Below are 12763 nucleotides of genomic sequence, written 5' to 3'. Positions count from 1 at the left end.
ATGGTTACACAGGGGTGGAACTGTTGGCGGGAGACCGAAAGAGAGAGAGTGAAAGACTTGATGGCAAGAGAGAGACATTATCGAGCCGGTGTGAGTCAGCAGGTTGACGGTGCTTCAGGGTGCGGCACCACAACATCACTGCTACTGGAAATGTTGCCAATAATGCACTGTGGCACCCTGCTTAAAATCCATAACCGCCTCCTTGAAACACCTTGCTCATTTCCTAATAGGCTGTCAGATAATTGGACACTCGTTTGATATTATAGCACCTCATATTGGTAATCAAACACATCGCTTTGCTGTGATGGAAGTGATGCATTTTTATGATGCACAATTGATCAGTGCTGTCCGGATGTTTATGTGAACGACATAAATCAACCTGGTGCATCCTTGAAAAGGCGGACACTGTTGGGTTGGCCTTGCAGGATGCATAATGTGTGCTAGATTGACCTGTGTGTGTATGTGTGTCCATGCAGGACCGGGAGACAGCGTGCCAGCAGTGTACGGCCTGGATGTGACGGATGTGGCAAAATGGGAGGAGACGGTGCTGAACCCTGCACTGCAGATACTGGACAGTCTCTGCAAGGTGTGGCCTGTCTTCTTGTGTCAACTGGCAACACGTTCTCTTTTTCGGACACCCTACCATCCTTTTTCAGCCAAAAGTGTCTTTTCTTTACATTAATATGTCCATTAGATTATGGTAATTTTTATTGTATTGTTTTTTTTGTTTTTTTAAAGACAACTAAAGCGAATTAAGTTTTGCCTTCAAGAGGAAGTGTATTTATTTTAAATTTGTTATTTATATATGTATTTTTATTTTTATAGTTTTCCAGTGAAAATTTATATTTTATTTTATGTTACTATTTTTGCTTTATCCAAAAACGCACTAAAGTGATTTTGATTGTTTTGCCTATAACAAATAACTAACACAACACAATAAAATATAATAAAAATATATAACAACAAAAACAAAACTAAACATGTACATATATAAAAATATATTATTTTTTATTGTTTTAAAACATTATTATTATTATCTAAAAAAATGTTATCAAAAAGACAATGATTTTTATTTTGTTTTTAAAATTCAATATAAATTTTTTTTTTTTTTTTTCCTTGCACACTTTTTCCTGCACTGGCTTTCTTCAGGCTTCTGATTGGATAAAATGGCCTTGGGGAAAATGAAATGTTTTTAATTTAATTCCAACCTTTCAATCCTAACGTCAGCTGTGTTTATTTTTTTATTTTTCCTTAGCATGAGGAGCCCACTGTTCCACCAATCAGAGCACTGCGGGCGGAGCAAGTAAACAAACGCAGCCGCCATACCTGCGACCTGTGCGACAAAGTGATCATCGGGGACCTGGAGTGGGCCGGTGAGGCTGTCATCCCGCATCCCACACTTAACTACTCCATGTTGTGTTTAGAAATTGCCCGACACGCCCGCGACACATTTTCTTTGTCATGTCAGCGTCATGTGTAGCTTTCTGCCTGCAGCTCACCTCAAGTCTAAGAAGCATCACTTCCACGTGAGGAAGAAGAGGAAGACCGACGCTGAATGCAACGGGTCTCAAAGCAATGCTTCATCTCCCGTATCGGATGTAGACATTCAAACAAACCTCTCTGCTTTCTCACAGGACACCCACACAACACACTAGGAAGCTGCTGTGACATTTACAAAGGTCCACAGGCTGTCATCTACTAAGTCTTCATTAAGTTTTGCACCACATGGTCGCACTAGGACTTTTTTTTTTTTTAATGCTTCCTGTGGAACTACATGTCAACATTTATGTGTGATGACAGACTCATTTTACAATGATGATGAGAGGTTTTTTTTGGACCTTTACTCAAACGGGTACAAAGGACTTTTTGTACCCAGGACACCAAGGATGATCATACACTATATGGACAAAAGTACTGGGACATGTAGCCGTTGTACCTCGAAATAGAATAAACAACGGAGTTTGCTTCTTTCTTTTGCATCAAAAGGCAAGGCCGTCATGTTTTATTTACGGCACTCCAAAAGGTAAAAAGGACTTTTTTTTTTTTTTAACCTGTACACCAGGAAGGTCATACACCATATGGACAAAAGTACTGGGACGTGTGGCCATTGTGCCTGAAAATGCAAGAAACTATGGAGGTTTTTTTTCTTTTAGAACAAAAGGAAAGCCAGTCATAATTTATTTCCTCAAAAGGGTACAAAGGACTTTTTCTAACCACTACACCAAGGAAGATCATATACTACATGGACAAAAGCGCTGGAACACATGGCCATTGCAACTGAATGTGGAAGAAAACACTGTTTGGTTGTTTCTTTTGGAGCAAAAGGCAAGACAGTCATGTTTTTGTTTTTTTATTCAAAAGGGACTAAGGACTTTTGTGACCAGTTCCCCAAACCAAAGATGATACACTTCATGGACAAAAGTAATGGAACATGTGGCCATTGTGTGTGAAAGTAGAAGAAAATATGGCAAGAAGATGGTACCGAGGACCTTTTGTGACCAGTTCACCAAAGATCATACACTGTATGGACAAAAGTAGTGGCATTTGTAGTGGCATTGTGCCGTGATGCACAATATGGATGAAACTATTGGGACACTTGGCCCAGGTCAAGACAGTCTGAGAATCTTTTATTTATAATAAATAAGAACTGTTGAGGAACACTATCAGGACAAAAGTATTGGGACGCTTGGCCCTTACTCCTGTGACTGCAACTAATACTGTGGAGTGATCCTTTTTTGTAGCACCAAGATTGATTCTCTCTTTTGGGGCAAGGCATCAGAACAAGTGGACTATGTTTAATTTAAAAGAAGGAAGACATTTCTGGACACTATATGGAGAAAAATATCGGGGCAACTTGCAGCTTTCCACAACATTTTGGCGGCATCCGTGGGATCTTTTCCATCCTTGGATTCATTCGAACAAACATTTTTGAGGTCAAGTTTGTTTTGTGGGATGGGAAACAGATTAGAGCCTTTCCCAAAGTGTTCATACAAAGTTAGAAGTGTGGAATTGTTCAAAATGACTGCTTTATTGCAGAATTAGGAAGAATTAATGTGTCAAAGACAATCACTGATTAATTGTTTGAGGTGCATCTCACTATTTGTTAAACAAATAACGTGCCTTATTGCCTTAGTGATCTTCTTTAGTTGTTCCTATTGACTATTACATCTTTAAGTCACCAGCACTTTAATTGGATATTTACTTCATTTAAAAAGGTTTAATAAACATTTGGGTGTTTCATGGCACCACTGATCATTACGCATAAACAACATAACAGCATAACCTCCTTGGCAGAGCGGTAACTAGCCTTTCACTTGCCATACACCTTTATTGCCCTTTGTGTGATAACAACCAGCCTTGAGGAGCGGCCTTTGTCTCCCTGTGGAAGTCAGCTGAGCTCTGATGCTGGAGTAGCGGGTCAAATCTGTGAGGAGAGGAGTGTGTTTTCCCAGCAGTGATTGCAGTGTCTTTGTTTATCCAGCGCCACTGCTGCTGCTGTGAAAGCACTTACACAATACCTGGCGTCCACCCAGAGGGGCCTCGTTTTCACGCTGCCTCACATCACCTGCATCCTCCCCTGCCCATCCTGAAAAGCCGCATTCTCAGCTCACACCGTCCCATCACCTCGCACTTCTGAGACAATCTGACGGCATGGGGTCACCATTTGTGACCTCATCCACATGACTGCAAATATCTCCTGCTGTAAATAAGCATGCGTGTCCCACTTTGATAAACTGGGTCAGGCCTCAAGCTTACTGGGGGCTTACCAGTACAGTACAAGTCACATTGTACAACAAGACCCTCACCATAACCACAGTCTAGGCTCTTATCAGGGAATTGTAAGTACATCAGAATGTCCGATAGCGTTATGCAGTAATTCAATATTCTGCTAACTACATACAATTCTAATGATAATTACATACAGTATTTGGTTATATTTATTTAGGCATTTATTAGTAATGATACATATTCTGGATCGGCACCTTTCAGGGTTCTCAGTGATACCTTTCAGACAATAAAAAAACACAATCGAACTAGAACTAGAAAAGCACTGGGAGAGCGCAGACTTCCGCCATGCGCCAAAATACTAATCCTACATTTTTGGCTCAGTTTTTCATATTTTGTAGAACCTGTTGGAAACTTTTGTGCTCTGACCATTTTTTGTGGAGTTATACAGTATGCACAAATGCCGAAAACGGTCCTATCTCGCAATGTTTATAAAAAAAAAATCCTGGATACAGATGATGATCCGGATCACCCCCAAAATTTTATCAATTCTTCCATATCCCATTTCCGACAATTCCTGAAAATTTCATCCAAATCCATTCACAACTTTTCAAGTTTTTTTTAACACAAACAAACAGATAAATGCCAGAAGAAAGGATTTGAAAAGGAGTGGGGAAGAAGGACAAAGTAAGAAGCCAAAAACTTACCACGTCCACACGGAACGGGTGAACTTTTTTCGCTCTATCATGTGGGACATGCCATGGCTGACTCCATGCAGTGTTAAGGTACAGTAATGTAATCTATGTAACATCACTGATACCTAAGTGACCAGAATACTACATAGAACTTGTCTTTTCAACATTTTTTGACGAATAATAGGCTAGTGGGCCACACGGTGGTCTAGTGGTTAGCATGTTGGCCATACAGTCACAGTCAGGAGATCGGGAAGACCTTGGTTCGAATCTCCGTTGGGCATTCCTGTGTGGGGTTTGCATGTTCTCCTCGTGCGTGCGTGGGTTTTCTCTGGGTACTCCGGTTTCCTCCCACATTCCAAAAACATGCATGTTACGTTAATTGGCAACTCTAAATTATGAATGTGAGTGTGAATGGTTGTTTATATGTGCGACCAGTCCAGGGTGTACCCCGCCTGTCGCCCGAAGTCAGCTGGGATAAGCTCCAGCATACCCCCGTGACCCTAATGAGGAGAAGTGGCATAGATGGATGGACAGGCTATAGTCAACAAACAGCAACCATTCATTATTTAATTAATTTTCCAAAAAAAACTGATAGAGTGAGGGAACGATGTTTGAACCACGATGTAGCAAGGGGCGACTGTAGTCCAAAAAATAACTGACATTGAAACTGAAAATTTGAAAAATAAAAAAGGAGTCCCTTTTAAGTTTTGAAACTTGTATGGAATGGAAGATGCAGTATTGTTGTAAATGCACAAATGAACGCCTCCGTCTAATGAACGGGCTCTCTAATTAGCGCAGAGTCAGACAACATTAGCATCGACAGATGTGGCTGTAGGCAACCTCCTGATGTGTGTTTTTTTTTAATCAACGCCACAAGATGGCAGTAGCCACTTTTCGAGTATCACTATAAGCGGTCAGCATCTAGCAGTTTTATCTACCTCTGCATGCGCTTCAGCTATTACAACATGGGCTCTGTTACACAGTACTGCGCCATCTTCTTAGCAGCTTTCATAAGTTGTTTAACAGTGGCACTTTTGGTCCGCAGCTAATTGTATTGCGGGGAAAAAGCAGAAAATGAGTGAGTGAATGGATCATTTGTTTTTACTTAACCTTGCTATGTCAACTGCTGCTTTTTATAACCCTCTTTTGTCTGGATGACTCCTATTTCCTTCCTCCTGTTGGATGTTTTTATAAATTCCAGCTTTGTTTTCTTTCTCCTTCCCTTTCCCGCTCTTTAGTCATCCTTTTATACAATCGTACATCATGTTCTGTTTGAAGAGGTTTTAAATGGGGGGGGGGGACAGCATACATTATCAGCCATGTGCTGCGAGGTACATTAGTGGACTGGTATGTTGAGCATGTCAGCTGCTTTGGCGTGACACCTCCAGGCGTTGCTAAATAACCCCACTTTAAAGAAGAAGAAGAAGAAGGCTGCAGCAATTCATTGAAGCTTCCACCCCTGTTGACCTGAACATGCCCCCGCAGAAGTGGAAAAGTAGCACAGCATGCTGGGTCACAAGGCTAATTAGTGATTTGCACAGGCTCAGGCAGTGAATCATCTATGCACAAAGTCCCAGCACACCAAAGCAGCACTTAAAATGAGAACCCTACAACTCCACGCTTACAAATAAATGCTGTTTTGTCATTCATGGATGATTTGCTGCTGCAGAGGGCCTCCACAGTCACTCAGTAGTCTGTTTGTGTCTCTCTTGCCACTACCCAATCCCTTCCTATACGTTCACAGAGCGTGCGCTGTCCTATACATGAGGCCCATGCTGGGGGAGCTGCAGCCCGACTTACGTAACACAGGCTGCAGCTTATAGATGCTTATTGTGTGTCTAGCCTGTTTGCCCTAAATTCATAGCTCCGGCTTGTGGCTTTTCATGTATACCGTTTACATGCATACATACTGATGGATACATGTCTGGAAAACACATAAGACACTCACTTTCTTTCTGCCCAAACTGTGTCTGTATTGGTTGATATTGGAATCGGAAATTGAGAGTTGGACAATATCGGCATATTGGATATCGGCAAAAAAGCCAATATCGGACATCCCTAATAATATAACATAATCCATAGCTGTCTTATTTTGGGGGAAAATGTCTAAATTGTTATAGAATGAGAACGAAAAGTTCTCGGGCATTCAATCGATCATAACTGGACTGTTCAAGTTGTCTTAACGTTTTTCCTCCCATCCGAACAGGCTTTATCACTTCAGTACTAGTAAATCTTAATTTTTGCACTGCATGCTGACAAGCAGAAATCGTTCTAACATTGCATCTTCTATGAATTGGCATGCATGCAGTCTCTCCTTGCATGTCAACATGCAGCCCACCACCCACCCACCAGGGCCTGCAGTTTTACTGCACAAACTATTTGCAATCAGAATGAAATAATCACAACGTAATGCCTATCAGACGTTGCTGAACATCCAAGTCCTCTCAGATAGTACTGTCTCATCCAGTGACTGCGCGTCTAGGTAATTTCAAGTCCCACTTAATCCTAATCTCTAATCCCATTGGACTAAACATTCTCCACCATCTGGCCCTGGCGAGACGAGAAAACGCGCCTGCACGCACTGAAGCCTGCGGGCTCACATGCGAGCGGCTAATCATGAGCAGCCTGTTTGCTGTCAATAAGAACAAATTGTGGAATAATTCAGTAAAAACACTACTACTAGTGAGAATTCTGTGAATAATACATGTCATTTGTCTGTCGACACACCACATTTGTGTTTATATCAGAGTGAAGGACATCTTTGTCAAACGTGGTTTGCTGCAAGTCTCCTAACTGTCATTTGTCAGTCTTCCATTTGTGTGTGTGTGTGTGTTCTCAGACATCATTTTCTCATTTACAGCCTTTTAAACATTGATGTGTGTGCGTGTGTGTGTGCTGTCCACCAGGAACACAATTCGGAAGTTGCGTAACTGAGCGGGAAACACAACACTCTCTCAGGTGTTAGGAGTGCTTTGTCTGTATGCGTGTGTCCGTCACTGTCTGCCCATGCATTATGGATCACACCCAACGTCCCCATGAAGTGTGATGTATGCATCGGAAGCCAAACGCAGGCTATCATTTATTGATACGTGTGGAGGCATGAATGGGGTTCAATGAGTTCATGCAGCACTCACAGTCACACACGCGCACGCACACACACAGTGGCCATAACAGATAAAAGTGTCAGGACGATGAGAAGAAGAAATGTGATTAGATGAGAAAAGCCATTAAGTTTCATAGGTGCAGTGGACGCATGGTTGCCTATAGTCTTTCTTTCGCTCTCTCTCTCTCTCTCTGCTGCATATTTCCTGCTTGGTTATGTAATGTGGGCCGCTCGGTACTTTTTTCCCCCTCGTCTCCAAAGCCTCACATGCTTTCCTGTTTTTTCCAGCAACCCAGTGAACTCTCTTACCACACACGCATACTTATTATTTACACTTTAACCTTTTGCTTGTGTTTCTTCTACCTAACCGTGTGTGTGTGCGCGCGTGTGTGTGTGTGTGTGAGATAGAGAGAGAGAGACAAAAGAGGCAGTGCGTGTCTGGCTTTCTCCTTTGTCGTGGGTGGGTGGGACGCCGGCGTTTTTCCCGCCAGTGCAGTGTTTTGTGGGAGGGGTTTTTGGCCCGGCGCTGAGCGGCAACAAAGAGCCACAGCTTCCCGCCTGATATGTAAATCAAGTCCGAGTGGGCGGTACCGGGAGACTCCCCTTCTGCAGCGCTTAACGCGTTCATTGCCAGAGTGCAACTAGTATGCGAGGAAGCGTTTTTGGTTTGATATTTGAGCATTAAAGGTCCCTTGTTGTGCAAAAGTGACTTGTTCATGATGATCTAAAGCAGGGGTGTCCAAACCTTTTCCAGCAAGTGCCACGTACTAAAAAAACGAAAGGATGCAAGCACCACTTTGATATTTTGTAAACCAACACTTTATGCTCAGACGTTCTGCATATTTCAAGAAAAACCTGCATCTCAGCTTTGTGATATATTTAAAAAAAACAAAACACAACAGTATTATTAGTAGAACGTCGCTTGCTGCTGTTTTTATTTTCAAATATTTCCACTTTCTTCTCAAATAATCTTTGTAAGTTTTCTTCTCGTAACATTTGTCTTTATTCCCATAATATAACTTTTCCCAACCTAATTTTCCAAAAATTAAACTTTAGTTTTTGGTTGTGAAATTATGACTTTTTTTAATAATTTTTTTTTTCTTTAATATTTCAACTCCATGCTACTAAAATTACATTATTTTTCCTCATGTTACGAGTTTATTTTCGTAAAATTGTGACTTTTTTTCTCGTTACAGTGCGGCTTTCATGTTAATATTTTGACGTTGTTCTTGTAAAATTACAGCTGTTTTTACAGCGTTTTTTAAAATGTATTTCCAACTATTTCAACTATTCAAATATTTTGATTTTATTCTCGTAACATTACAACCTTTAACCTAATTTTCCAAAAATTACAACTTTAATTTTTGTTTCTCATGATATAAGCTTTTTTTCTTTAATATTTCAATGTAATACCACTAAAATGTTATTTTTCCTCATATTACGACTTCAGCCTTTTAAAATTGTGTCAGAACCTTTTCTCCTGCTGGTGGTGTTTAAAAAAAAAAAAAATCTTTTTAAATTATATTTGCCACGGGCCAATAAAATACCAGCCACAGGCTGCAAGTAGTCCCTGGGCCGCACATTGGACACCCCTAATCTAAATAAATCTATCATCTCCCTCACTTGTTTGTTCTAAATTTGACGGAAGATGCATTAAAGACATGAGGGAAAAACCTCTTTCCTCATGGGCATGATACCGCCTCTGACCCGGCCCTAGCTAGATGACCCTCCCCCTTGTACACGCCCACCACTTCATGGAGAACAGCTTTGTATTAAAAAAACAAAAAACAGGCATGCTGCACATCTGAAAATGATGCCTCTATTAGTCAGCTACATTTTATTACTTAGTTTTTCTTCACCCTGTCGGCTAACCTAGCATGAAAGCTTGTTGAAATGCAGTAGTCCACCACCTGGTCAACCAGGATTCCAAGCTATGTGAATCGTTAGTTGCTTGTTGATGGAGTAGATTTGTGTCATTGTTATCATTTAAGCTAGAAATAAACACACGTGCTAATGTTATCGTAGCCTGCTGTTGTGCCCTCACTCTGGATGCCACCCCCGCACTCTCCACTTGGTTGCAAGGCTCCGTTTTTTTTGCGGCCCCTCAGCATAAAAAGACCCTTGTTCTCCTCTATTGGTGTTTGTTAGCTTGTTTCAGCTACATTTTAGGTCCCGCTTTGTCATGTGCTCAAAAAAAAGAAAGAATAAGTAATTATATACAGGTACATCTCAATAAATTAGCATATGGTGCAAAAGTTATTTCATTTCAGGAGTTCAGTTCAGATTAAGGGACCAGTTAAAGGCAATTTTTCTAATTTTTTGATCCTGAAATTGTGTTTTTATTAGCTGTAAGATCTAATCATCAAAATGATTAAGGAATACATTGAAATGTTTCATGAATCTATACAATATAGGATTTTGTCAGTTTTTTTTAAATAAATAAATATACTTTTCAAATATATTCCATTAAATTGAGCTTTGGTTTGCTCACAGTTAAGATCCTGGCTATAATTACACAATTATGTTCCACACAATCATTTCATGCATGGGTTGTACCTCCTGAATTAAAGAAAACAGCACCACCGTCTGGATCTGGTGGGGCACTGCACCACCCTGCCCCTAATAGCAATGAGCACCCACTATTGACCAAGTGACATCATGACTAAAATACTAGCGATGTGGCACTTGCTATGTTGTAAAGATGTCCGTGCTTTCTTCAAGGCATTGTTTAAACGTCATCAAGCATCTCGATCAATAATTTGCAGGAGAAAGGCTCAATTACATGAAAGGTGTGTGTGTGTGTGTGTGTTTTAAACAATCGATAGGGGCACATTGTATAACTTCAGTGTGTTATGTGTACTTCCCATTGGGACCTGCATCATCCTGTTATGTTACGACTGACTCATGGCTCTACATCTACGTATATCCACGTACAGTATATGCAGTACAGTATATATAAGTACTGTATAATGAGGTGTTTCATTGTGTGATGGAAGTGGTCTCACAGTCCCTCTGCAGCTTAGTGTGTTGAAGCACACACCTTCCTATATAATAGGGACCTTTGTTTGAAACCAGGGTGACGAGTGCGTGTGTGTGCGCCCACATGTGTGTCGAACAGCTGCTATATTGGTCTGCCTGGCGTCTGCATTTGCGACGGGTTGCGTAACACGGCTAAAACATGAGAAAGCCATGTGTCCTTACATGAAATTGAGGCAGACATGCATCAAACTGTGAGGTATTGCCTCGATTTAAAACAAAAAAAGACTGCTCTTAGTGCTCCGACGGAGAACAAGTGCCACGTTGAGGAAAAAAATCTGAGATTTTGAGAATAAAGTCGTAAATTTGCTACTTTTTTCTTGTAAATTGACAATTTTTTTCCTCGTATTTGTGACTATTTTTGTAATATTCCTACTTTTTTCTCGTAAATTTTTGCTTTTTTTCTTCTAAGTTTACGACTTTTTTCTCGTAATATTATGACTTTATACTTGTAATATTACGACTGTATTCTTGTAATATTACGACTTTTTTTTTTCTCGTAAATTTACGACTTTATCCTCATAAATTGACTACTTTTTTTCTCCCAAATGTATGACTTTACTCTTGTAATATTACGACTATTTTCATAATATTAGAACTTTTTATCGTAAATTTACGTCTTTTTTCCTCGTCAATTTATGCCTTTTTTCTCGTAAATTTACGACTTTATTCTTGTAATATTACAACTTTTTTCTCGTAAATTTCAGACTTTTTTTCTCGTCAATTTACGACTGTATTTTCAGAAATTTACCACTTTATGCTTGTCATATTACGACTTTATTCTCAAAATCTACGATTTTTTTTCCCTAATACTCCGTAGTGCAGCACCACACCAATGCTAACACTGTTATCTTCGTAAATGCTGATATTTTTTTTTTTGGATGCAGCTCTTGTATTGGACCCGTACCTAATAGAGCGTCCACATTCAACCGCACAGGTACACATCCTTACATCAGCTTGTTTGCACATTTGCATGGTACAGTGCAGAGTAACAGTAGCAGCAAAGTGTATTTCCATACTGACTGGTTATAGTGGCAGGCAGCGGGAAGGGAAGCACACGGGGGGGAACCACGCTTGACAGTTTAGCAAACAAGGTGGTTCCCTCCTCCTCCTCTGGGCCACTTGGCGGTTAAAGTGGAACAAAGGCCCGCTGGCGGCGGCGGTGCCACTAAAAGCGGGAGCGGAGCACATACTGTATCAGTTAGACTTTTTGAATATCTGTGAACACGCTCGGCTCCATCCTGTTTGCTCTGCAGGATTTCGACGCTGTAATCACAACGTACACGTTTTCTTCCTCGGATACCTTCTCTTCTTTACCCGAGGTTGTGTTTTCATCGCCGATTGTTTGTTAGTAGAATTACACACAAAATTACTTAACTTGTTTTCACAAAACTTTATAGATGGGTGAGGTGCAGGTCAGGGACAAAACACCACATTTTTTAACCAGATCGGGTTTGCTTTTGGTAACTTTTCCTACGTTTCTCATTGAGGCACACGTTTTAACGCAAAACTGTATTGTGTTGGCGCGTATGGAAGTGGATGGAGGTGTACAATATGGCACTGATTCAAATTTAGACATTATTTGGCCTTGGTGGAGGTCAGCTTCCTTTTTGTAAAGGGTGTTAATTGTTCAGTACTATGAAAAAGTCAGCGTGTTCTTTTAGTGTCACTTTTATGACTATGTGCAATTATTTCTCAGGCTCTTTACTTAAACTGTTTTTAGTGACTTAAATGTCAAGTAGTTAGTCTGACCTTCTGTTATTCTAAATGGAATGGAACACAATCTCTCTATTAGGCACTCCTAGTGCAATAACATAGCAATACTGGCATTAATAGCAATAATAATAACAGTAGTCATTTACAGTAATGAGGGGACTTTGGCAGTCATAGTGATATTCTAATAGCAACAGCAATAATGCAAATAATAACGTTGCCATGTCAAAAATAACTGCACTGAAACAGTCACGAAGGCAATTCTCCAATACTTAGCCTTTCTTAGCTTCCAATGTTCTGTGAGAGCCTGGTTCTGTTGTTATGATATGACAGTTAGGGCTTCTATATGCTTCATATCACTTAGACAAACGCACTCGTTTGTTTGTTTTGCATTGCAGTTGGACGCTTGTGTATAAGATGAGGTTGCATACGTTCCGTGTACTGTAACATTACACACAAGCGACGAGCCACTCTTTGCTTTTACCCCCAA

At 40.5% G+C, this 12763-nt stretch overlaps 1 protein-coding gene across 1 annotated transcript in view; it reads left to right on the top strand.

Moving 5' to 3' along the window:
- The window catches only part of trit1 (tRNA isopentenyltransferase 1), a 30471-nt gene extending 21820 nt beyond the window's left edge, over positions 1 to 8651 (top strand). The window contains exons 9-11 of the mRNA XM_054764121.1: positions 477 to 586; positions 1256 to 1373; positions 1495 to 8651. Of these exons, the coding sequence (XP_054620096.1) occupies positions 477 to 586; positions 1256 to 1373; positions 1495 to 1655 (389 nt within the window). The 3' untranslated portion in view covers positions 1656 to 8651. The remainder of the gene's footprint in view (positions 1 to 476; positions 587 to 1255; positions 1374 to 1494) is intronic.
- The last annotated feature ends 4112 nt before the right edge of the window (positions 8652 to 12763 follow it).

Source organism: Dunckerocampus dactyliophorus, chromosome 20, assembly GCF_027744805.1.
Source record: "Dunckerocampus dactyliophorus isolate RoL2022-P2 chromosome 20, RoL_Ddac_1.1, whole genome shotgun sequence".
In the NCBI taxonomy this organism is placed as follows: Eukaryota; Metazoa; Chordata; class Actinopteri; order Syngnathiformes; family Syngnathidae; genus Dunckerocampus; species Dunckerocampus dactyliophorus.
Note: the sequence above shows the minus strand (reverse complement) of the source record. Positions and strands in the feature narration are given on the sequence as shown.